General features: G+C 52.0%; 1 protein-coding gene across 8 annotated transcripts in view; it reads left to right on the top strand.

Annotated features, from left to right (window-relative positions):
* Nucleotides 1-16,130, top strand: part of ADARB1 (adenosine deaminase RNA specific B1) — a 137,326-nt gene extending 121,196 nt beyond the window's left edge. For 7 of the 8 annotated variants that reach the window (XM_072738945.1, XM_072738949.1, XM_072738950.1 and 4 more), the window contains 2 exons: nucleotides 14,524-14,702; nucleotides 15,453-16,130. In XM_072738945.1, the coding sequence (XP_072595046.1) occupies nucleotides 14,524-14,702; nucleotides 15,453-15,632 (359 nt within the window). In that variant the 3' untranslated portion in view covers nucleotides 15,633-16,130. The remainder of the gene's footprint in view (nucleotides 1-14,523; nucleotides 14,703-15,452) is intronic. The other variant, XM_072738948.1, reaches the window with a different exon arrangement.
* The last annotated feature ends 9,003 nt before the right edge of the window (nucleotides 16,131-25,133 follow it).

Raw genomic sequence — 25,133 nt, 5'->3', positions numbered from 1 at the left:
ACGTGTCGTCGCTGCTGGGGCCACTCCTACCCAGGTCTTAGATTATTTGCACAACAGAGGTCACCTCCACCGAGATGGTTAACTACTCGTTTTCCTGGTCAACTGAAAGTGGCCGGTGGTTTCTGTAACGGGAACCCGTGGTGACCCTGAGGATCTCTTACCATCACTATGCCCATAATTCACTTTTGATTACCCATTAGCATGTGAGAGACCACAGGAAATACTTTTAACAAGGGAAATAAACAGTGTTGGGCCTTGCTCACTTGTGTCCATTATCAGGCCAACTCACAGTTTGTAGTTTTGCTCTGAAAGCTCTGGTTCGACACACGTCATTTACAGCAGCTGAGGGACGTTCATTACCAGCCAGGCTGCACCTGCTGTTCTGCGCCACAGCCTGTGATCGACTCATTACCCTAGTTCTCGCCTGTGGCCCCAGAAAGAGAAGCTCCGCATGGGTGTCCATCCCCACGGTGGTGTCGGCCCCCGGCGACTCATAGACATACGCTCTCGTGACCATTTGGGGAGCTTTCTGCCCCAGAAAAAGCATATGGTTCGCAGTGAAACTTCAGGCTGGCTATTGCTTTTTGCCTTATTTTCTCCGGTCTTGCTGAAGACGGCACTTTTTTTTAGCTTAAAATATAAAAGCTACCTGTAATTTAAGATCTTATTTTCTCAGTTAACTGTTTCTAGTCTTAATGCAAATTGTTGTAACTCTAAGGTTTAACTGTCATTCAATAGTAATGATAATATTTTGACCTTATTGTACAGAAGTAGTGGAATTGCTAAGGACGATAACAGAAGCATTGTCCCTCATAAGGGAGAGGCCAGCTGTTTCCTCTGCGGGAGTCTCACCCGTGGTTGGGGTGTAAGTGGTTGGGGTCTCCTGACCATCCCAACAGCCAAGCAAGGACTGGGCAGGACCTCTGGACTCTTGGTCTAGAAGGCGATGTGGGTCCTGGCTGGACATGGCTCTCCCTGGAATCCGATACACAGCCAGGAAACAGGTAGGAGAAACCATGCCAGCTACCCGAATTGATCAACCAAGATTTTTATTCACAAGCATGAATGAACAACCATTATCATTTGAGTTAACAGCACAGAAATGAATGAGCTATATGAGAAAACAGAACAACTAAAAGAAAATAAACCCAATTCGAGGAACAGAAGAGAATATAAATAGCAAACCTTACATAGGGTATTTTGTGACTGCGGAAAGCAAATATCAGTTGAAGGTCTAGAAAGCATTCGTTCAACAAACACCAGGTAAGTGTGTAGTAGGCACATGTTGGGATGAGTGGTGAGCAGAACAAAACCCACCCTCATAGACTGGGATTCTCATGAGGGGGGGGAAGGTACATCAAGTTTACCTCTGATAACTCGGAGCAGGAGACTGTAAAACGTGAAGAGTTGGAAGATGTAGAAAGTTAATCCAGTCTCTTATCTGGTAGCATTTCAGAAGTAGAAAACAGAGGAGGAGATGATAGAAGAAAATTTGGGGTGTACTGAAGAAAACCATGAGTATTGCAATGGAAATGATGCACTGGGTAGTGAGCAGAATTAACTTTTAAAAATCCATTCCTGGGATCCCTGGGTGGCGCAGCGGTTTGGCGCCTGCCTTTGGCCCAGGGCGCGATCCTGGAGACCCGAGATCGAATCCCACTTCAGGCTCCCGGTGCATGGAGCCTGCTTCTCCCTCTGCCTGTGCCTCTGCCTCTCTCTCTCTCTGTGACTATCATAAATAAATAAATAAAAAATTAAAAAAAAAAAAATAAAAATCCATTCCTAACACATCTTTATGAATTTCAGAATAGCAAAGATAAAGAAAAGATGCTAAAAGCTTCTAAATGAACTACAGTAAGTATCAGACTTATGTGACATTTATCAGGGACTCTGGGAGACAGAGCTGAAGAGGAATTGTATAAAATGTATATTTAGCCAAATATTAAGCCTTAGGACAAAGTGATGATTTTCAGATATTCAGAGATTCAGAGGATTTCTTTCCAATATATATTTTTTAAGGAAAAAAAAAAAAAGTGGGCAGCCCGGGTGGCTCAGTGGTTTACGCCACCTTCAGCCCAGGGCGTGATCCTAGAGACCCAGGATCGAGTCCCACATCCGGCTCGCTGCATGGAGCCTGCTTCTCCCTCTGCCTGTCTCTGCCTCTCTCTCTCTCTCTCTCTCTCTCTCTCTCTCTGTGTCTCTCATGAATAAATAAATAAAATCTTAAAAAAAAAGGACACTCTAGCAAAATGAAAAAGACATGTAAGAAAGAGAAAAATGTGGAATCCAAGAAAGAATACTTTGTAAATCCAAGAACATAATGACAAAGATAATTTATCAGCAAGACTAAAAAGTAACAATTCCAAGTTAGAACAGAGAATCATGTCAGAGAACTCTAAAAAGAACTTTTTTTTTTCAGAAGAAAGTGAATGCATTTTAACAAACAGCCTGAGAAACTAAATGGTCTTAATGATAATGGGAAAGTAAATGTTTCTTTGCGAGCAATTTTTAAAAAAAAGGAAAATGAAAACTCCAGGAAACACAAAAAGCTATTTAGGAAAGGAAGGGTAAACTAATGTACTGTGATGGCTCATTTTATGTGTCAAGTTGAATGGCCACAGGCCCCCAAATTAGACATTATTTCTGTCTGAGAGGGTGTTGGCAGAGTGAGATTAGCATTTGAATCAGTAGACTCCATAAAGCAAATTGCCCTCCCCAGTGTGGGTGGGCATCTTTTAACCTATTGAGGGTCTCTTCAGAACAAAAAGTGGAGAAGCAAGAATTTACCTCTTTTTCCCTCCGCCTCACTGATGGAGCTAGGATGTCCCCTCTCACCTTCTCCTACCACTGGACTAGAATTTACACCATCTGGCCTGGTTGTCAGGCCTTTGGGCTCAGACTGAAAAGCACTGCCGGCTTTGACCTAATACTGGTCTGATTTTGAGGAGTTGGTGTGACATGGGACAGGATCCACCTGAAGTTATGCTTGAAATGATCTCCTTTAAGCAGTTTGGACTCTTTAACGGGATTAATTAACCCTGTCCTCTCAAGTGTGTCACACTCTGCAGCTCTGCAGGGCATCACATGGTCACTGTCCTGGGTGGTTAGTCCAGACTCCTTAACTATACGGGTTACTTTCTCTTACTGCAGACCCTAAAACTTAAAGTTAGCTAGAAAGAGTTCAAATTAAAACCCAAAGGCCTCAGCCACTCCGAGGTTAGATTCTCTTCAGTAATTCTTCCATCAGAGAAGCAGCCAGTGCTTAAACTGGATTCCTAGAATACGCATATCAGAACTGATGGGATGGAGCCATGGTTTCCCTTGGCAGAAGCATGCATGGCCTTGAATGAATGAGTGAAAAACGCTGAGCCAAGCATTTGGCCCAGAATTGAGAGGGAAAGGAGAGCAGAGCTAAATACGAAGCTAACTACAGGAAGAAGGAAGAAAATCGGGGAGAGACAGGAGGCAAGAGGGAGGGATGGAACCAGGAACAAGGCTACAAGTCATCATAAAATCTAAAAGGTGTCGATTTGAAACAACAATAAGAGAGATCTACCGTCCGACAGTAGCATAACATCAGATAAAATCAACGGTCAGAATCGGGGTGTATCCACAGGTATGGAGGCAGGCATCAGAATCTTAAGAGAATTCTTTATGTAGCTCTAATACTGAAAAATTTGAAAATCTCAACAACAGCTTGCTTTACAAGCAAGATGTAAATTGCCAAAATTAACCCCAAAAGAAATAGAAAAATAAAATAAAATAAAATAAAATAAAATAAAATAAAATAAATAAATAAACAAATAGAAATAGAAGAATGTGGCAAAGTTTCCAGCAAAGACACTGAAAATATTATCCACAGATTACCTTCCAACAAGTTCTCAGAGTTTAATCAGTCTGTCAAAGAACATTTAATTCCACCTCTGTATAAACTTTTCCAGGTCATAGGGAAGAGCAGTTGACCTCATTCCAAAACTGGGCGAAAGAGGCACAAATAAAAAGTAAACCACAGACAGCATCGCCTAGGACTAAAGATGCAAAACTCCTAAGTGTTTTTAATACTCGAAAACCAAATTTAACAACATACCCAGAAATCTAAGCATAGTTTGGTTGTGTAGCTATGAACATAGCTCACCTGGGAATAGATTCCAAGAGCGGATCCGGGCTCAGTACGTTACAGAAGTCCACGCACAGAGCGTGTGCGCACGCGGGCTCTCAAGCACGCTGATGGTGTGTTTGCCAGAAGGATAGGGATTAAAACGGCGATTCTCGGGGGCAGCCCCGGTGGCTCAGTGGTTTAGCGCTGCCTTCAGCCCAGGGCGTGATCCTGGAGACCCGGGATCGAGTCCCACGTCGGGCTCCCTGCATGGAGCCTGCTTCTCTCTCTGCCTCTCTCTCTCTAGCTGTGTCTCTATGAATAAAAAAATAAAATAGAATAAAACGGCGATTCTCATCTGGGAAGGAAGAGTTCTTAGGAGGAGGGGAGGATTTAAGAAGCTTTACAGACTCTCCAAGAGTTGCTTGTGGAGGGGTTTCCCAGATGGTTTAGGTTTTCGGGTCTTTTTAAGCGACCCCACCCACAAAACCTACCCAGTCGGGATCTCAGAGGTTGCACACGAGTGTGCTTACTGTTTAAAGCATAGATGTGAAGCTTCTATCTGCTTAATTACCATAAAAATGATCATAGTGGCCATCTCTGGGTGTTGTAGCTTTACTTTCTCAAGTTCGTGTGAATTTTTGAAATTCTGCAAAACTGAGCAGGTGTTAGTTTTCTTTTTTTGTGTGTGGTTTTTTTTTGTTTGTTTTTTGTGTTAGTTTTCAATGAGAATATTTTTACCTTTTTAAATTGCCCTGTAGTGTTTTTTCAAAGCGTCGCTGAGGTATAATTGGTATAAACTGTATGTTTAAAAGATGCAATCTAAAAAAAAATAAACTAAAATAAATTAAAAAATAAAAGATACAATCTGATAGGTTTTGAAGACATTTACATGCGAGCAGCCCCTGCACAGGGAAGGTAACGAGCCTACCCACCAACCTCCCCGTATCATGGTGCCCTTGGCAATCCCAGCCTCTCCCCCATCCCACCCCCAGGCAACCAGTGATATGCGCTCTGCCCAGATAGATTAGTTTGCATTTTCTAGGATTTTACAAAAATCACAAGATACATACTTTTTTGTCTAGCTTGTTTCCTTCAGCATCATTATTTTGAGATTCATCCGTGTTTGTGGAGTTTAAAATCAGTAGGTCACTCTTTTTCATTGCTAAGTAGTATTGAGTTGTGTGGATGAACCACAACGTGTGTGTCTGTCCAGCTGTCGGTGGCATTTGGGTTGTTTCCAGTCGTAAACGCTGCAAAGGAAGCTGCTAAGAGCGTTCCCTTCCACTTCTCCAGGTACCTGGGAGTATAAAGGGTGGGGCAGAAGACAGGTGCGGGTTGTATTTTTCAGACACCGTCACGCTCTCCCAAAGTAGTTGTGCCCCTTCACCCTCCTGGCCGGGCTGCGTGAGGCTCCGGTTCCTTCCCGTCCCGGCGGCCACGGGGCAAGGAGCCGTCCGGGCTTCCTTCCAGGCTGTACGGCGTCTCCTTGTGGTTCTGACTTCATTTCCCCGGTGACTTAGGAAGCTGAGCGTCTTTCATGTGCTATTTCTTTTTTTTTTTTTTTTTTAAGATTTATTTATTTATTTCTGATAGACATAGAGAGAGAGAGAGGCAGAGACACAGGAGGAGGGAGAAGCAGGCTCCATGCCGGGAGCCCGACGTGGGACTCGAACCCTGGACTCCAGGATCGTGCCCTGGGCCAAAGGCAGGCGCTAAACCGCTGAGCCACTCAGGGATCCCCTCATGTGCTGTTTCTATTTTGCCGTCTGTATGCCTTCTCCCATAAACTGTCCAAAACTTTTCTCACTTCTTACTTCATTGCCTAATTCCTTACCATCTCCAAGAATTGCTTATATATTCTGGTTCTGAGATCTATATCAGATACATGATATGAAATTGCGTTTCTTTCCATTCTCTTAATTGTCAGAGACCAGATAATTTTAGTTTTGATAGAATCGTAGTTATCAACTTTTCTTTCTTAAGTCATGCTGTTGATGTTCTATCTAAGAAATGTTTTGCCAAGTCAGTGTCACAAAGATTTTTCTTCTTAGAAAATTTATTGTTTCAGTGTTTAAATTTGGGACTATATTCCATTTTGAGTTAATGTTTGTATAGGATGTGGGGTATGAATTGAAGTTCTTTTTTTTTTTTTTTTTTTAAGATATATCCAGTTGACCCAGTACCGTCTACTGGAGAGTTCATTCTTTCTCTACTGGATTCCTTTGCATCTTTATCAAAAAAATCACATAGATGTCTGTTTCTGGATACTAATGTCTTCCATTGATATTTTTGTCTGTCTTTTAAAAATTTAGTTTAATTTAAATTCATTAGTTGGGATCCCTGGATGGCTCAGCGGTTTTGTGCCTGCCTTCAGCCCAGGGAGTGGTCCTGGAGTCCCGGATTGAGTCCCGCATCAGGCTCCCTGCATGGAGCCTGCCTCTGTGTCTCTGCGTCTCTCTCTGTGTGTCTCTCATGAATAAATAAATAAAATCTTTTAAAAAATAAAATAAATAAATTCATTAGTTAACATATCATATATTATTTAGAAGTCAGGGATTCATAGATTATATGTAACACCCAGTGCTCATCCCATCCATGTCCTCCTTCATGCTCGTCCCCCAGTGACCCCATCACCTTCCTCCAGCCGCCCTCAGTTTGTTTCCTATGATTAAGAGTCTCCTAAGTTTGTCTCCCTCTCTGATTTCGTCCTGTTTCACTTTCCCTCCTTCCCGTGACCCTCTGGGCTGTTTCCTCCAGGCCCCGTGTGAGGGGGGCCGTGCGATCATGTCTCTCCCTGGCCGACTCGCCCCCCTCGGCATCACGCCCTCGGCTCCCCCCATGTCGGTGTAAATGGCGAGATCTCCCCACTCTGACGGCCGAGTGACACCTGGGGTGCTCAGGGACCACGTCTCCTCCCTCCAGCATCTGTCCGTGACGTTGAGGCTCCTCCCGCAGCGCGGCCCCCGTGGACACGGCCGCTGGGAACACGGGGGTGCAGGTGCCCCTTCGGATCACTGTGTTTGTATCCTATGGATAAATACCTAGTAGTGCAATTGCTGGGTCATAGAGTAGCTCTATTTTTAACTTTTTAGGGAACCTACACGTCTGTCCTGATGCCAATATTACACCGTCATGATTATTAGTCTTATTGTAAGTTTTGAAATTGGGTAGAATTAGTTCTCCAACTTTGTACTTCCTCCTCAACATGGTTTTGGCCACATAGGTCCTTTTTGCATTTCATAGTAATTTTGTTTTTTATTATTTTTTAAAGATTTTATTGATTTATTCATGAAAGACACAGAGAGAGACAGAGAGAGAGAGAGAGAGGCAGAGACACAGGCCGAGGGAGAAGCAGGCTCCATGCAGGGAGCCCGACAAGGAACTCGATCCTGGGACTCCAGGATCACGCCCTGGGCTGAAGGTGGTGCTAAACTGCTGAGCCACCGGGGCTGCCCCATAGCAATTTTAAAGATTTTATGTATTTATTTGAGAGAGAGAGAGCATGAGCAAGGTGAGGGGGAGAGGGAGAGGGACAAGCAGACTCTGCGCTGAGCATGGAGCTGACGTGCGGCTTGATCCCGTGACCCTGAAATCACGACCTGAGCTGAAATCCAGAGTTGGATGCTAACCGACTGAGACCCAGAGGTGCCCCCACAGGAGTTTCATGATCAGCTTATCAATTTCTATATAAAACCCTGTTTGGCTTTTGCCTAAGGTTGCAATGAACATGTAGATCAATTTGTGGGAGAAGTGACATCTTAACGATTTTGAGCCTCCTGGGTGACGGCACAGATGCCTCTCCACCTCTTTAGGCTCTCCTTTTTCTCAGCAGTGCTTAGCCCCTTACAGTATACGTTTCTTACACATCTTTTGTCAGATTTATCTTTTAAATGTTTTGTGTCTTTTATGCTGCTTTTTAAATGTCGTATTTCTGGGCAGCCCCGGTGGCTCAGTGGTTTAGCATCACCTTCAGCTCAGGGTGGGATCCTGGAGACCCAGGATCGGGTCCCGTGTCGGGCTCCCTGCATGTCCTTTTTTTCTACTCTCAGTAGAGTGGATCATTTAGTTCTTTTTTAGTTTGTTAATATGGAATATGGTGACATTGATGGAGTTCCTTAAATATTGAACCAACCCTGGGTTCCTGGGATAAACCTTGTATAGTCGTTATGTATTATTCTTTTTAAATGTTGTTGGATTTGAGGATGCCTGGGTGGTTCAGTGGTTCAGCATCTGCCTCCAGCCCAGGGCATGACCCCGGGGTCCTGGGATTGAGTTCCACGTCGGGCTCCCCGCAGGGAGCCTGCTTCTCCCTCTGCATGTGTCTCTGCCTCTCTCTCTCTGTGTGTCTCTCACGAATAAATAAATAAAATCTTAAAAAGAAAAAAAAATTGTTGGGTTTGATGTGCTGAAATTTTGCTTAAGATATTTATACATATATAAAAAAAGGATATTTATAGCTGCGGTGCACTGGCCTGTAGTAATACTGGCCTGTATTTGCCTTTGAGTATCTTTGTCGGGTTTTTGGCGTAGGGGTGATACTAGCCTCATAAAGTGGACTGAGAACCATTTCCTCCTCTTCAGTTTTCTGGAAGAATTGGTTTAGAATTTTTCTTTTTTTTCATATTTTATTTATTTGTTCATGAGAGACACGGAGAGAGAGAGAGGCAGAGACACAGGCAGAGGGAGAAGCAGGCTCCATGCAGGGAGCCCGACGTGGGATTCGATCCCAGGACCCTGGAGTCACGCCCTGAGCCGAAGGTGGCGCTAAACCGCTGAGCCACCCGGGCTGCCCTTAGATTTTTGTCTTAAACATTGGTGGAACTCATCACTGAAGCCATCTGGGCCTGAGGTTTCCTCTGTGAGGAAGTCTACATATTCACTATCTGTAACAGAATAGATGTAGGCTATTCTGTGTTATCTGTTCTTTCCTTGAGTGAACTTTGGTGATTCATGTCTCTCGGGAACATTCGTCTGTTTCATCTCAGTTGTCGTATTTATTGCCATGAAAGTGTCCATCACATTCCTTTATTATCCTTGTAACATCTGCGTGTCTCCGGATGCCACGCCTTTCATTCCTGATACTGCTGCTCTGTGTCTTCTCTTTCCTCATCTGTTTACCTAGAGGATTGTCAGCTTTATGGATTTTTCTGTAGAGAACCAACTTTTGGTTTCATGGGTTGTTGGTGTTGTTTTTTTTTTTTTTTCCCAGTTTTCTGGTTTTCTTTAAAAAACACTTTCAGCTCTGATCGTATTATTGTTGCTTACTTTGTTCCAGTTGCTTTTTTTTTTTTTTTTTTTAGTTTTTAGGGTACTAGCTGAGGCCGTTGTTTTGAGACCTTTCTTTATTGCTTTCACAGCATTTCACAAATTTTGTCAATGCTGTGTTATCAGCTTCACTCCTTTCAGAAGACTTTGTCCCATGGGCTATTTGGATGTCTGCTATTCAGTTTCATAATATTAGGAGATTTTACAGAGATGAATCTGTTGTTGATTCTAACTTGGTTTCATTTTCTAACTTGAATCCTTTAAATTTCTGTTTGTTTCACAGACCAGGATGAGGTATTTGACAGTGTTCCATGAAAACCTAAAAAGAACGTATCCCTGCTGCTTGTTGGGTAGAGTGGTCTGCGAGTTGGTTGAGTGTATTGTACGCGTCTTTTATGTCCTTACTGATCTTCTGCTTCATCGTTCAGTTACTGAGATGAGTATTGAAAATATCTTGACTGTGCTTTTGTCTATTTATCCTTCCAACTTTTTTCAGTTTTTACTTGATGGATTTTACAGTTGTATAGTTAGGACTATGGGTTCCTTTTAATAAATTGTGGATTCCTTTTAATAAATATATCCTTTAAAGATGATAAAATAATCTTCTTTATCTCTCTTATTGTTCCTCATTCTGAAATCTGTTTTGTCTGGCATTAATGGATCCTCTCCTGTATTCTTTCAATCAGTGCTAGCACAGTGTATTTTTTTCCATCCTTTTATTTTAAACTGTTTTACATTATTTTGTATCTAAAGCATGTTTCTGGTAGTCAGCGTGTTTGGACCTGCTCTATCCCCCTCCCCAACTAACAATCTCGGCCTGTTCATTAGGGTGTTTAGCACATTTACATTTATTGTGATATTGATATGGTGAGGTTTAAATCTGTCATTTTGGTACTTACTTTTTACTTGTTCTGTATTGTCTTTGATCCTCTTTTTCTCTTTTTCTTTCTTTGCATTATGTCTTATTCCTTTTTAATTCCTTCTTGACTTTTAGCTCTAACCTTTTGTTAATGTAGTGGTTTATACTTATGCTTATCACAGTCTGCCCTCAAGTCCTAGTAGACTACTCACAGTTCCTTCTCTCCTGGCCTTTGTGATATTGTTGTGGTACTTCTAACATTTGCATATGGCAAAAATCCCATGCTACACTATTATTTTTGTTTCAACAATTAGCTTTTTGTTAATTTAACCTTTTTATTCTAATACCAGTATAGTTAATATATTGTGTTATATTGACAGTCAGGTAGCTTTTAAAGAGATTTGCCACTTCGGTGCTCCTCATTGCTTGAAGTAAATCCTTGTTTTCATCCGCTATTGTGACCTTCTGCCTGAAGGACTTCCTTTTACATTCCTTTTGGTGCAAGTCTTCTGTTGATGAATTCTTTCAGCTTTGAGATGTCTGGAAAAGCCTTTAGTTTGCACTCCTTTTTAAAATATATATTTCTGGGCAAATATATTTTTGCTGAAATGGTGGGATTTTCTTTTCTTCTCCTTTTAGCACTTGGAAGATATTGTTCCCTGTCATGCTGTGTGCACAGTTCGCAGTAAGAAATCTGCTATCTCATCTTGGCTCCTCCATATGTGGTACTTTTCCTCTGGCCGTGCTCGACATTTTCTCTTCATACTGGCATGGAGCAGCTTGTCATGACGTGCTTTGGTGTGGTTTTCTGCACGTTCCTCCTGCTTGGGCTTCATTGAGATTCTTATATCTGTGCGTGTGCTGATCTCATAAAATTTGGCGAATTTTTATTCATGTTTTCTGTATCCCCTTCTCTCTCTCCTCCTTCAGAACCTGGTTACTTGGGTGTCAGGCTGATAGGTTTGCCTGACAGATCACAGATTTGCTGAGTTTTCTTTGTTTCCAGTGTCTTTCCTGTGTGTTTCATTTTGAGTAGTTCCTTTTCTTGTGTGTTTAAGTTCACTGATCTTTTTTATATTCTTGATCTTTCTATGCAGGGTTGATACCATCAGCTGTTTACCTAAACTCTTCACATCTCTGAGTGAGCCTCAGGCATGTTCTCTGACCCTTTGAGGCAGCTCTGGCCCAGTCTTGAGCAGTGTGTGCCCTGATCAGCCCTCCACTGATGGTGGGGGCCCCTCTGCAGCTCTCTTGCCTGTGTGCACCATCCTGTGGACTCTGGCCATCTTAGTTTCCTGAGCTCTTGCTTCAGGGGGTCTGCAAACCTGCCTGGGCTCCTCCTTTCCACAGTGGTGCCTGGACACCCCCAGGACAGCTGCTGGGCCCTCATGGGGCTCACCTCAGAAACCGTGATATTGTCTCTCAGAAACCACTGCCCTTCCTTGCTTGATGTCCAGGTTCTCGAAGGCTAGTGTTTGATGTATTCTGTCTGGTTCACTACTATTTTAGTAAGGAGGTTAAATCCAGCAGCTGTTACTCCATCTCACCCAGAAACAAAAGCCTGAACTTATTTTTAACTCACAGTAAAGCAGAATGCCCATTCTTGAGCACTGGTCCCTTCTGTGTCATCCTCCAAAAACAAATGCTCTTGCAGTCTAGACCTGATGGTGCACCTGGCATCCAAGCCAACTGGTTGTTCAGGATTGGTTTTGGTTGGAAGTTGCAATAACATCTCCAAGTCTTGGCCTGGGTTCCCTAGACAGTGCAGACTGGGGAGAGAAATTAAGTGCTTTCCTTGGCAAGGGTGAACTCAGAGCAGCAGAACAGACGAAAGGGAAAGTATGACAGGAAAGGTGGCTTTGGCTGCAGGAGAAACTGCCCCGCAGGGCTGCTCCTCCCCTAGGAGCCCTGATTTGGGGGTGGAGGTGCTGAGGGCCGTGTGACACAGCAGAACCCTGGTGTCCGCGGCCCATCTGTCGCTCCACCTGCTGTGGCGGGCCGAGGAACACGTATGTGGAAATCCACAGCCATGAGATGGAGGGTGTGTGACCAGGGTGTCGGGCTGAGCGCGCTGAGCCTTACCGCTGTCCCGTCCTGGGAGGAGTGGCCACATGCATCTCACTGTCTCAGCAAGATCAGCATGTAATGAAGATTTAAACCCTTTTAAAAATACATGATGGCTCTGTCTTCCTGATTCTTTTTTTGTTGGGAAATGGAGTCATAGGCAGGCCACGGGTCTCATTCCCGATGGCCCACGGGCAGAGGTTCCCTTTGTCTGGTCAGCTCGGGCCTCCCTAACTAGATCTTCCTGTTGCTCTTTGCTTATTGACGGGACAGTTTTATCAAAATTTAACCAAAAGCTGTGAGTGCTGTCCCACCGTGACGTGCGTACCAGGGGCCGTGCCAGCGCCCTGTGCAGCCGCGCAGTTCATGAGAGTGTTCCTCGACCTCAGGGCAGTCCCAGCCAGTGGGATTTCTTTTTAGGAAGGCAGTTTTGTGGAATTGGTTTGTAACTTTAGTTTGATTTTCCTGTGTTTTAAGTGGTTTCTTGAACTATGTGGTGAGTTTGCTAATTGGTTCATTATTCCTGCTTATCACCAGACATCCAGCGGGGTGTGTTTATGGGTCGCTGTAGAATTTGTACACAATTAAGTAGAAGACTTTTTTAGCCAGCCTGACCTGGTTTTCTGGTATCCTCACTGCTTGTGTGCAAATGGCATGTACGTGCCCAGCCATTGCACGCCCGGTGTGTATCCATCAGAGATACGTGCCTGGGAATGTGCGGTCAGGAATATTCACGCACACACTCTTCAAGACAGCCAAGTACTGGAAGCCGCAACAAGGTGAGTGAGCCTAGGTGGCTTGCCCCGGGGGTCCCGTGCGGCGGGAAGGCTGGCAGGCTGCAGCGCACCCGGAGTGAACGGTGCCACGCACCAGGGAGTCGGTTTGTGTAACACCAGTCAGCGTGCTGGGGCCGGCGTCATCCCACCTGGGCGGGGCGCCGTGGAGCCAGGGAGGCTCTGATACCCGTGGGCGCCGGTTGGTGACGGATGCCAGGATGCTGGGCGCTGCTCACTTTGTGAGAACTCCTGCGGCTGTGCCCTCATGATTTGTTACACGTCAGTGGAAATGTTTACGTCAAGTAGAATAATTCGCAGCCCACGTGTTGAGCCCACGTGAATGAGAGAGTCATCGGCAGGTTAGCAGAAGAGGCGGGGTCCTGAATTCCTCCTCTTGCCGGGGGTGTCAGGAGCCGAGGGCAGCCCCTGGGGTTCCCACGGCCAGCGGGCAGGGGCGAGTACCGTGGGAGGAGCTGCGGAGAGCCCGGAGGGCCCAGGGAGCACCCGTGAGTGGCTGGCTTGCAGGTGAGGAGCAGGGACGCCTGCGGGCATCAGGTGGACGTGGTGGGAAGGCCCAGGAATGACGAGTGTGGCGCTCCCGCCGTCCTGAGTGTGGGCACAGCCGGCGCCCAGTGTCCGCTCACAAGGGCACGGACTCAACAGGAGACACCTTCTGGTCCCTTTAAAGAAATACTGCAGACACGGGTGACGTGTAAATACGAATTTTCATCCTGCTTTGAGACGAGTGGCTGCTTTGCCGTAAGACCCGGGGTCTCTTCCGTGACGCGGCTTCACCGGCCTTCTGGCCAGCCTGCCCGTCCGGGCTTTCCCATTCCGTTCGGCGGGGGTGATGGTCGCCCAGGGCCCGGGTAGAGCGAGGGCCCGGTGGGGGGGCCCTCGGAGCTTGGTCAGCGCCCTGACGTCTGAGTCCAGGTGGGCTGTGTCCCCGCCGAGGCTGGGTGGTCGCGCCCAGGGCACCCGTGGGGGGACGTGAGCGCTCAGCTCCCAGTTATCTGAGTGTCTTCTAAAAACCTCTCGGCCCACCCAGTGAGACTTGGTTAGCCAAGACCATCTGGATGCTCTAAGGAAAGGTGTCAGGCTCCTTGTATGGCGAGTGGAGGGTGTGCGGGGCGGGGAGGCCTGGCCACGCCTGGCCCGGGCTGCGGGGCAGTCGGGAGGGGGCACAACCTGGAGGGGCCTGAATTAACCCCGCCCGCGGCTCGTGCCCACACCCCTAGCTCTGTTGACCGGAGCGAGCTCAGCAGTGCCCCACGGCTCCAGGTTTCAGGGGGCCCTACCCGCCCCCCGGGCCCAGTCGAGCCTGTTACGGGCATCCCCAGGTGGCCGTGGGCTGGGGGCCGCACCTGGGCCGCGCACCCACGAGGCGCGTCCTCCACTGCACCGAGCCCCGTGCTGGGTGCCGGCCGCCGCGTCACCTGGCCTGTGTCCCTCTGTTCCAGGCATCAGCAACGCGGAAGCGCGGCAGCCGGGGAAGGCACCCAACTTCAGCGTCAACTGGACGGTGGGCGACGCGGCCATTGAGGTCATCAATGCCACGACAGGGAAGGACGAGCTGGGCCGTGCGTCCCGCCTGTGTAAGCACGCCTTGTACTGTCGCTGGATGCGTGTGCACGGCAAGGTACCGGCCCCACCTCCCCGCAGCCCGTCCCATGAAAGCCCCGCGCCGTCCACACGGCCGCTCCCAAACCGTTTTGTTTTCACCTTGAAGCGAGGCCCTGGCCCTCCACCCTGAGCAGCCTCGGGGAGCGCCCCTGCCCTGCCCGGCCTCCCCGTGGGGCCCTCTGCACGGGATTCCGCCCAGAGGAGGGCAGAGCCAGGGCTCGCGCAGCCCGCAGAAGGCTCTAGACCTTTGTTCGTGGCGGCGGCAGAGTCCTTTCCCCACGGGAGCTCTGCTCCATTGGCATTTTGCTAGATTTCCTCTATCGGGTGTGGCAGGTGCTTGTTATGACGCTGGCGGCGCCCTCGGCGGAAAGGCCCAATTCGGGGCCCCGGTCCCGGGGCAGCAGGAGCACCCGAGCTGCCGGTCTTGCACCCTGTTTAGTCTCAAGAGCCGCACGGACCGAGTCAGGCAGCCGCGGGAGGCAGCGCCTCCGGGCCCCTCGCCGGGGTAACGTGTACGCGACCCCACGGGTGCTGTGCTTTTAAGTAGCTGAGAATATTAACGTTGAAATTGGAGCCGACGGCTCGTGGGTTCGGAAGCACCTCCGCAGCGCCTGGGGTCCGCGTGGGGAGAGCGCTGGGGCTCCCCGGGTGACGCGGCCCCCGGGCGCCGGCACAGGACAAAACGCCAGATTTTGAATGTCTCTCTGAGCTTTATTTCCTGCTGTTACTGCTTCAACACCTGTACTTGTGTTTTAACTTTTTCCAGGTTCCCTCCAACCTACTGCGCTCCAAGATCACTAAACCCAACATGTACCACGAATCCAAACTGGTGGCCAAGGAGTACCAGGCCGCCAAGGCGTGTCTGTTCAAAGCGTTCATCAAGGCAGGGCTGGGCGCCTGGGTGGAGAAGCCCACCGAGCAGGATCAGTTCTCTCTCACCCCCTGACCGGGGGCGTGGGGCGGAGGCTGCCCGGTCCAGCGCGGTCTCCGCAGCCCCACGTCTGAGCCGGGGCGGGCGTGGGGACGTGGGGTGCTGGGCGTCCAGCGCGGTGTCCGCAGCCTCACCTCTGACCTGGGGGCAGGGCGTGCACTTTGGGGGGGTCCGGGGGGGGTTGGGGTCCAGCGTCCCCACCTGCATCCCTCCGCAGCAGCATCACCCCTTCGAATTAATCCAGTGACTGCTTCCAATCCCCGTTTCCGTTTAGAAGTCGAGTTCTACTGAGTAGGGCTTCCTTAAGTTTAGGAAAAATAGAAATTACTTTGTGTGAAATTTTTGGATAAATAATTTATTCAGAGTTAGGAACGTGGTTTATAAAGTAAAGTAAATGTATCAAGTCACTCCTAGGCCACATTATTTTAATTGCAGAAGAGCATTTATCTGTGGAGAAGGTGAGAAAGCAGAGGCAGGAAGTAGAAGCCTGAGGAGACCGTGACAGCCGCGCGGCCGGCAGGTCCCCAAACGGGCCACCACCCGCGGCTTCCGCCCACCCGGGGGACTCCACACCCGGGGCCGGCCCTGCGCTCGCCCGAGGCCCCCCTGGTGGTGGCCAGTGTCCGTGGGGGCCCGGCCCGGGGCCCTGGCACCCCTCCTTCCGCCCCCAGAAGCGTCTGTGGTCCTCCCAGGTTCGCATCATGGAAAACATGCGTTGGGTCACTTGTAAACGATCAGAGGCAGCGCGCGGGCAGCGGTCCTGCGCCCAGGCAGGTGTCCGAGCAGTATTTCATGTTGAGGGTCTCGGAGGACCCGCAGGGGCCGCTGCACAAACCACAGCCCCAAGCCCCCCTCTTCCTGTCTCCGAATCTAACGGGCGTGGAGGGCCGTCCAGACCTTCACAGGATGGAAATAGAAGCGATTAAGTAGATAGACTCGTTCTTAGGAAATGCCACTGACGGCGTATTTTTAAATTATTCCTTCCAGCTTTTATCAAAGACGATGTTTGAAAGTCAGTATTGAGGCTGGGAGCTGGTGAGGCCGCGCGCCGCGGGCGTCGTCCCACCAGGGCCTGGACGCTGGCAGTCACGGCAGGGAAGGGGTGTTGCTGGCCGCCGGGGTGCCCGGGCGAGTCAGCAGCCGGTCAGGAGTGTGGGCCCGGGGCCGGGGCCGCCTCGGCCTGAGCCCAGCGATCTGCACCAGTTGCCTTGTTGCTTCCACTCAGGATCAGACAGGGGCCCGACCGGGCTTCCTGCCCCGTTTGCATGAAGTGGGGGGTCTGGTGGGTGCTGTAGGCAGAGCCGGGGTCCCCGCCCCAGCTCGACGGACTCAGAGCACGCGCAGCAGGAGCGCAGCGGCTGGTGTCCCCTCGCCCACACCCCACGCGCTCAGAGCAGGAGACTCGGAGCTGCCAGGTCCCCGGCGGTGGCACCCGGGGCGCGTGGAGCCGCGGGGCTGGCGCTGCAGGGTCGCCCACACCAGCCGCCCGCCTGCAGTGGCGCTCGCCCGGCCCGTGGGGCGGCGGGGGGTGTGGCCGAGCAGGAGGGGTGTCAGCTGGTGTGGCCGCCATCCCCACGCAGACGCTCCCGCGCGCGGAACATCCGTGAGCCGCTGCGTTTTTACTCTCTCTATAAATGGTATTTTTTCTAATGGGGATTGGGAGATGGACTTAGTTTTTAAAAAAAAAAAACACGTGGATTTTGATGAAAAGTTGAGTGGAAACATGTTGCACAAACGTACGAACCCTTCCCGGTCTGTCCGGCTGCCTCCGTCCCGTCAGGTGACCGCGAGGTCGGCACGGTCCCCTCGCCCCGAGCAGAGCGGGGCCGACCGTGCTGGCGCCGCGTGGACCCGCGGGCGTCGGGGGACGGAGGGCCCCGAACACCTGAGCACCTGAGCACCTGCGGGGGCCTTGGCCCGGGGCTGCGGCCGCGTGTCCGAGCAGAGCAGGGCCACCTGCGGGCTCCTCCAGCGCTTTCCACGGTCCCCTCGGAGGCCCAGCGCCCGGGGCGCCCTTCCTCCAGCCCGACAGCGCCCGAAATCAGGACTCTAGGGACTTAAAGATCTGACACAGCCAAGGACTGGATTTTTTGCGAAAAATCTTCCATTTTGAGGCCATTTTGACGGGTGGGGGGTGGGCGGTTCTCTTCCGTTTTGTTCGCCAAACCTGACCTGCTCGCTCCGGGAAGCCCCCGCCCTCGTGGGGTGTCCAGGCCCGCGGGCACCTGTCCCACCAGCGGCAGGTGGGGGGTCGGGTGTCCCTGCGCCCGCGTCAGCCCCGCCCCCCCCCCCCCCCGCCCAGGCACCCCGCAGAGCCCCAGGTCCCATTCTGAATCAGAGGCTTATTGATTCATTTAATCAAATCAAAACCAGTTGTTTTGTTTTAAAACGTGCAAGCCAGCGTCTCAGCAGGCGTTCGTGTCTCTGGAATGTGTTACCCCACGGGCTCCCCGATACCCAGACCCCAGGATCGCTGCCTTCGTGGTAAAGACGGTGTTTCTTGTCGTTTCCAACAGCGGGGGGCGGGGGGGGGACCGAGGGGATCGGTGCGCGCCGCCCCGTCCACAGACCGTCCGCCCCGACCCTAAATCATCTAGGGAAGTAGAGTCAGCTGGCTTTCCCACCTCCCAAACCCGTGAAATTAGAGAATCTCGCAAAAGATTTCCTTTTATCAACCCCAAACCGTGTGAGTGGAAAGGGCGGGGTGGCTGTGACCGCGCGTGTCCAGTGTTGTGTGTCCTCGTCGCCTGGCGTGTCCTCCGCCCCCTCCCCAGCCACCCGGCCGGTCACGACCCCGGGGCCCCCGCGGAGGACAGGGTCGGACTCCATCCTGACGCTTGGCTCCTCTGGTGCGGCCGTGCACACCTGTCGCCGTTGGCAGGGACGAGCCCCCGCCCCGAGACCGCGTCGCTTGGCCGCGCCGTGGGCTGCTGGTGCTTCGGGAGCCGCCGCCCGTGCCCCGGACACGACCACGAAGGGTTCAAGGCGGTCTGTGGAGTGTCCCCAGAGCGAGCCCGTGAGCAGCTTGCTTCTCCAGATACTGGGTCGTATGCTTTTATTTTGTTTTATTTTAGAATCTGGACACTTTATATGAATGTAATTCAGCAACACCCCTGTCGCCGAGCCCCCGGTTCCTCTGTATGTATATTGATGTATATACCACGCGTTACGACCTGCATGAGCCCCCCTCGCACCCAGACCAGCCGGAACCAAGCATGAGACGCTGTCCTACAGACAAAGGATTGGAGATGTTCTCAATAAAAGACACAGTGTTCCACCAGCGAGCGTGCCGGGTCTTCTCTCTGTCCCTGTGCATCCCCCCCCCGCCCCTCCAGCCGCCCCCCGCGGGCCTGGCGCTGCCCCCGCGCTCGGGCCCTTCCCCTGAGCCCCGGGACCCTGGGCGCACGTCCTGCCCACCCCTGGGGAGGACGGCGACGCTCGCCCCCGCTGACCTGCCGACCTGGGGGGACGTGGGTGGGGAGAGCCGGGCGCCGGGGTGCAGGGGCCGTGCAGCCACCAGCTCACATCCTCATAGACCACGGGGCCGGCAGGATTTGCACTTCGAGGTAAAGAAGCGCGGATGCTCTGCGTACAAGCACACGCGCAGGTCTGGAGGGGCCGAGTCAGGTCTCACGTGAACGACTGGGGACTCGGGGTGATTTCAGTTTAGTTTTGCTTTTTTTTTTTAAAGCTTCCCCCTTTGTCCGACGTTTCTACAGTGAAGTGAAAAAGAAACAGGAAATGTTTGTTAAAGGTCAAAATCCCCATACGAATAAAAAGCACCGTTATTTAACAAGTAATTTGCCCACTTTTGCATCAATCTTGATTCTGTTCTTTTCCCACAGTAAAAGCAACATTAAAATGAAAATATGCGGGGGGCCCCTGGGGGGCTCGGTCGGTGGAGCCGCTGACTCCTGGCTCCGGCCCAGGTCGTGGTCTCAGGTTGTGGGATCGAGCCCGGTCCGGGGTCTCCAGCTCAACAGGGAGTCGGCTTGGGATTCTCTCCCTCTCCCTCTGCCCCTCCCCCTCCAATAAGTAAAAAAACCTTAAAAAATAAATTGCAATGAAAATATGTAACATAAAAAGACGGACTAAGCGGAGAGGGACGGGACAGCATGCCCTCTGCAAGTTCGCCCTCGGAAGCTTTTCCCCGAGGATGTGCCTGTTGGATGAGCCTCGAGGCGCTCGCTTGACCGTGTCCCCCGGCGCCCGGCGAGGGGGGTGGGGGCAGATCCTGAGCGGGACAGGCACCGCCACACCCGAGGGGCTTCCCATGGGGAAGAACAATACCAATACACGCCCCGGATGCGCCAGGGGCCGTGGAGGGGAGGGGAGGGCCGTGAGCCTGGCCCAAAGGACGAGCAGTGACTTAGTGACCTTTGATATTAGCTACATACTTATATTTTTAAATAATTAAAACGAATAAGTTACTTAATCAGGGCGGAGGGAATGACCCAGTGAGCCGGCCGAGGCGCCAAAAGCCGAAGGTGCGAGAGTCGGGGAGCCCGGCTGGAGCCGCGGGAGCCCTCGCAGTCCTGCTGCTAAAGACGCGGGTGACTCGGGCTCGGCCCGGCCATTTGCTAGTCGCGTCCCGGCTTCGGCTGCGCTCTGTGGGCGCCCCCACCCCACGCCACGGGCACTGCGGGCACCACACTCGGAACACGGTGGGGGCCCACCGAGGCCGCACACCCACAGCGCCCCCGGCCACCCTGGGGAGACAAGTCCTCACCGCCTGCGGCCCCGGGGCGGGCGGGGGACCCAGCTTCAGCAGATGCCCGCAGGGCCGTCGGCTCCGTGGGGCGCCCCGTGGGGGCCTGTGCCATCACACCCGCCACATTCACATCACACCTCGGCACACGCACGTGCCACAGGCGGGGGCAGCTGTCCCAAGGGCCGGGGGTCGTCCAGGGCGGGTCAGGGCACGGGCCGGGCTGCTCCCCCACGCACCCGACATCACCCCACAGGACAGGCCAGCGGCCGGGGACACAGACCGAATAATGGGGGGCGGGTGATGGGCTCTGGGCCGGCTCCCCACCCCTTCCTGCTGCTCGGTACCCCGGGGCCACTCCCTCGGGACATGAGGGTGAGAAGCCCAACTACAAAAAGCGAAATGTGGGCAGCCCAGGTGGCTCAGCGGTTTAGCGCTGCCTTCGGCCCAGGGCCTGATCCTGGAGACCCAGGATCGAGTCCCACATCGGGCTCCCTGTGTGGAGCCTGCTTGCATCTCTGCCACTCTCTCTACTCTCTCTCTCTCTCTCTCTGCCTCTCATGAATAAATAAATAAAATCTTAAAAAAAAAAAAAAAGACAAAAAGCGAAATGGCCCGTGTGTGTGCACCTCGAGGCTCCGTAAGCGCACGTGCCTGTATTTTAGGGCAGATGCTCCTGGGGCCTAAGATGAAAATAAAAATTATACAAAGGAGAAGAGAACGGGAGGACCCGAACCTGACCGGGGGAGCACTGCCAGGGCCGTGCTGGGGCCCTCGGGTGTGGACACCTGGGGTCGGTGACCAGGACCGGGGCGTCCCGGGACACGACATGCAAAACCCCACACACGAGGGGAGACGGCGTCGCCTAAGTAGGTCCGCGCCGGTGCCCGGAGCTCGCACAGCTTCTCCCTGCGTCCTGTGTGTGCAGCTTGTCACAAGCAACCTGAAAAGTCCGAGCAGAGACCTTCTGACGCTGTGTGATGTGGCATCTGGGTGCTCGCGGCTTCGGGCCCGCGCTGCCCGCCGCGCCCGCCTCCATCGTCCACTTGTCCCGGGAAAGGCCAGCGCGTGGGGCCAGCTCGGCTCGCTCGGGGCTGTCCCTGCCCGCCGTGGGCCCTGCACCCTCTGCGACCGCTGCCAGCGGCGGCCCCGGGGCCCGAGCGGGCCGAGCGGGCTGCACCCCAGGGACAGCGAGGGAGCCGGGTGTCGGGAGGGCGCTGGGCAGGACGCCGGTCGCTCTGTGCTGCCAGGCGTGGCCCCGACAACCCAGAATTTCAAGACTGGGGAACAGCAACGTGCCAAAGGCTGGCGTGCCGGGGACTGTCCATCCCGGGCCTCCCTCGCTCCACCCCCAGGGACGTGCCGATCTGATTACTCGTGGCAAACGCGCCACGGGCCCCTCTCCTCGTTTGTGAACTTTTACAGGTGAATTGGATGCTCCTAACTAGACTGCGAACACGTTGCAGGCAGGCGCCCGCCCCCAGACGGATGAACCTGAGCAATGTCCGCCTTTCTTCTTCATCAAACCTAAAGGAAACGTACATGAGGACTGATAGAGTTAATGAACGAGGGACTTTTAAATGATTTCTTTAAAGATTTCATTTGTTTATTCATGAGACACACACAGAGGCAGAGACGCAGGCAGAGGGAGAAGCAGGCTCCCTGCAGGGAGCCCGATGCGGGACTCGATCCCAGGACCCCGGGGTCACGCCCTGAGCCGGAGGCAGATGCTCACCCGCTGAACCACCCGGGCTGCCCTTAAAATGATTTTTATGCCTGATTCTTGTTTACTCTTTAGCTCCCGGAGTGATACTCCGTGTACACATATACACAAAGATCTAGATCACTCTCCTCAGTAAGTAACCTAAGCACCTGCCTACACATTTCATTAAATTTGTAAATTTCTTACAAAGAAAACCAGCATAGAGACTCATGTTCTTTCAATGGCATGTTATAAAGTGGGTCAATTAAATTAAATCTACATGTTTTCGATGTTGGCTGCCTCCAGTGATTTATCTCATAGGGTATGTTCTACAATCCTATTTCTCGGTGTTTTTCTTTTGGAATATCCCTAGAAAAGTATGTGAATACTTTCATCTCAATTGAAAAAGTGGGTCAGACTTCACTCGACAGAAAATAAGTCTAATTTGTCTCAATGGTTTGACAAGAAGAATGAGATCACAGGGGACATTGGCCATAAATAGAATGAACCGAATAAACCTGCGGCTCCAAGTTCCAATGAAATACATTTAAGATAGTGATCTGATAAAGGACTTTTATTTAAAAACTGAACTGGCATAAAAGAAATTAAATTAACACTTCAATGTCCCCAAGTCCCCTTAGAACGTGTAAGATAGAAGAAACAAGGTACCACCACGTGACAGAGAATCGTGGATGAATGACAGCCCCTTGATAATGTGGGTAAAGCCTGTAAACATCCCAAATTGACGATGACAAGATACATACTTATAAAGGTCAAGAGGATTATATCCTTTGCTTTCAAAACACTGCAACAAAAGGCTGGTTGAACTTCAGTTATTACATATACTTATTATACATATGCGTTATTATATACATTCTATGACATTTTTTTCCAGACAAACTTCTGATTTCGGGAATATTATGTAGGAGTAAAGGGGGAATGTGGAAGATAACATGGAAAGTATTGGGGATACTGCAGGGTGGATGGGACCAGTGGGATTTGGAAGGTGGGTGTGGATACAGAAAGGTGGAGAGTGGAAGTTGGATGAGCAAAGTCAATGTTGGAAGGTGGTGGTGGTGGATGGTGTACGATGGAGGTGGGTGATGGAAGGTGGAAGGTGGAAGATGGAAGGTAGATGATGGAGGGTGGATGGTGGAAGGTGGAGGTGGATGATGGATGGTGGAAGGGGAATGATGGAAGGTGGATGGTGGAAGGTGGAGGTGGATAATGGAAGGTGGATGGTGGAACGTGGAAGTTTTGATGGAAGGTGGATGCTGGAAGGTGGATGGTTGAAGGTGGTTGATGGAAGGTGGAAGATGGAAAGTGGAAGATGGAAGGTCGAAGGTGGAAGGTGGAGGTGGATGATGGATGGTGGAAGGGGAATGATGGAAGGTGGATGGTGGAAGGTAGATGATGGAGGGTGGATGATGGAAAGTGAATGATGGAAGGTGGAAGGTGGAGGATTGAAGGTGGATGATGGAATGTGGAAGGTTGAAGGTGGTTGATGAAAGGTGGATGATGGAAGGTGGAAGGTGGATCATGGAAGGTCAAAGGCAGATGGTGGAAGGTGGATGGAAGGTGGATGGTGGAAGGTGGAGGATGGCTGGTTAGTGGTGGAAAGTTAATGGATACTAAAGGTGGTCCTAGAACCGGGCGTCTCCTGCTGGGTCTTATGTTTCCTTGGGTTCCAGACAGTCAAAGTGACAGGGGAGCAGAGGACCCAAGTGGCCCATGAGCTGCCGTGACCCTATACCTGTTGGAGCAGCAATCATGAGGCTGTGGGTCACCCGGGGTGCAACAGGGGCACAGTGGTGGGCAGCCCGTGCAGGGGGCGCATGACCCGGGTGCATCCGGAGCCCAGCTCGCTGGGTCACAAGTGCATACATGTGATGGAGGAGTGGAAGTGTTACTTTAATGTTTTAATATTTTGTAAAATCCTATAATCAAAAGATTTAGCTGCCGGCACCTCCCCACCAGGCGCCCTTCGCCCAGTGTGTGCAGGGCGCTTGGTCAGCCCAGGCCCCAGGGTCCAGTCCAGGCTCCCTCCCCTGCCAGATGCTCCCAGGACCCCCCACCCCCCCCACCCCAGGTCGCGCTGGCACCTCGCTGGGCTGCCCTGGGGCCGGTGGGGCTCAGTCCAGGGCCGGCCGTGTGCTTCCTTCCCTGTGCTCCGTGCCGAGTACGCTCCCCTCCCGTGTGCTCCCTGTCCCCAGTGCCCCCTACCCTGTGCTCCCCTCCCCTGTGCTCCCCTCCCGTGTTCCCCTCCCCCTGTGCTCCCCCCCATTTGCTCCCTCCCTGTGTGCTCCACCCCGTGTTCCCGACCACACCAGCTGGCAGGGCTGTCAGTGCTGTAACAGGGCGAGTATTTCTGGGTGACAGCAAGTACCGTGTTTTAAGACGCGGGGGGGTGGGGGTGACCAGGCCTGCCCCGCCCCCCTGCGCAGTCCCAGGCCCCAGCGCTCTGGAAGTCTCCAGCCCATCCCCAGCCCTGGCCCCGGTCAGCCCAGGCTAACGTCCGTCCCCTGATGCTCTGGGGCAGGTCGTGGGGGAGGAGGGTGAGGAGCCGTGACCGCAGGGGTGGCTGCAGCCTCAGCCCCACATGGGACCGTGGAGGCGGGGGCCCCCTGGAGCGGGTGGGGGGCAGCCTGCTCCATCCCAGCAGCAAAAGCTTTGCGGGTTCAGACCTCCCTGCAGGCAGATCTGCAAACCCCACGGCCCCAACCCGAACCCCCACCCCCTGCTGCCTCCCGTGGTGGTGTCACTGGTGTGCAGTGTCCGGGGCAGCAAAGAGCGTGGGCAGCCACGCGGTGCTCAGAGCCCGTGGCCGACCCCTTGACCGTGGACCCGCCTCCTGGGGGCGCGACCTTGGGCGCATGGCTGTGTCCCTCCCCGCCAGGTGTTGCCCAGCGCGGCCTCCAGGTGCGCGGGAGGGGCCGGTCGCTACGAGGTGGGTCCCTGAGTGCTGGCGGCCACAGCAGAGGCCCACGGGGAATCCCCCGCAGCAAGGTGGCTGCGGCACCGAGGGTCAATCGCGGTGGGTTAAGGGCAGCGGCTCTTCTTCCAACGGGAATTTGTTCCTTCAGGGCCCTGGGGCGGGCGGGGCCGG

This window comes from Vulpes vulpes, chromosome 15, assembly GCF_048418805.1.
Source record: "Vulpes vulpes isolate BD-2025 chromosome 15, VulVul3, whole genome shotgun sequence".
NCBI lineage: Eukaryota > Metazoa > Chordata > Mammalia > Carnivora > Canidae > Vulpes > Vulpes vulpes.
This window is presented reverse-complemented; position numbering and strand designations above follow the sequence as displayed.